The sequence below is a fragment of the Myotis davidii genome, unplaced genomic scaffold (assembly GCF_000327345.1).
Source record: "Myotis davidii unplaced genomic scaffold, ASM32734v1 scaffold945, whole genome shotgun sequence".
NCBI lineage: Eukaryota > Metazoa > Chordata > Mammalia > Chiroptera > Vespertilionidae > Myotis > Myotis davidii.
In genome coordinates this window covers 592,686-593,099 of record NW_006296434.1, presented here as the reverse complement: position 1 = coordinate 593,099, position 414 = coordinate 592,686, and the positions used below count along the sequence as shown (strand labels likewise).

Sequence of the window (414 nt, the reverse complement as noted above, 5' to 3'; positions counted from 1 at the left end):
CTTTCACAGGGGTCGCCTAAGACCATCCTGCATATCAGATATTTATATTACGATTCATCACAGTAGCAACATTACAGTTATGAAGTAGCAACGAAAATAATTTTATGGTTGGGTCACAACATGAGGAACTGTATTAAAGGGTCAGAAGGTTGAGAACCACTCCATGTCTCCCGTCACGCTGTTCTCTCCGGAATGGATGAGCCAGGGACATCCCCGTGCGCCCACTCCCCGGGGCGCAGAGCCCACCGCCCTTTATGACGCCCGCCGCCTTCTCCCCACTCCCCGGGTCGCGAGGAAGAGGTTGGGAGCCAGCTGAGAGACAGGGACTGGACCCCCGGCTCCCGCGGTCCGGCCCAGCGCGGGGCCTCACCTGTGGGTAGAGGTGCTGCATGAAGTGATCCTGCGAAACACCCT

General features: G+C 56.8%; 1 protein-coding gene across 3 annotated transcripts in view; it reads right to left on the bottom strand.

The window, feature by feature from the left end:
• The window catches only part of TYW5 (tRNA-yW synthesizing protein 5), a 16,619-nt gene extending 16,211 nt beyond the window's left edge, over window positions 1–408 (bottom strand). For all 3 annotated transcript variants that reach the window (XM_015569162.1, XM_015569163.1, XM_015569164.1), the window contains exon 1: window positions 371–408. In XM_015569162.1, the coding sequence (XP_015424648.1) occupies window positions 371–391 (21 nt within the window). In that variant the 5' untranslated portion in view covers window positions 392–408. The remainder of the gene's footprint in view (window positions 1–370) is intronic.
• Window positions 409–414: the final 6 nt, after the last annotated feature.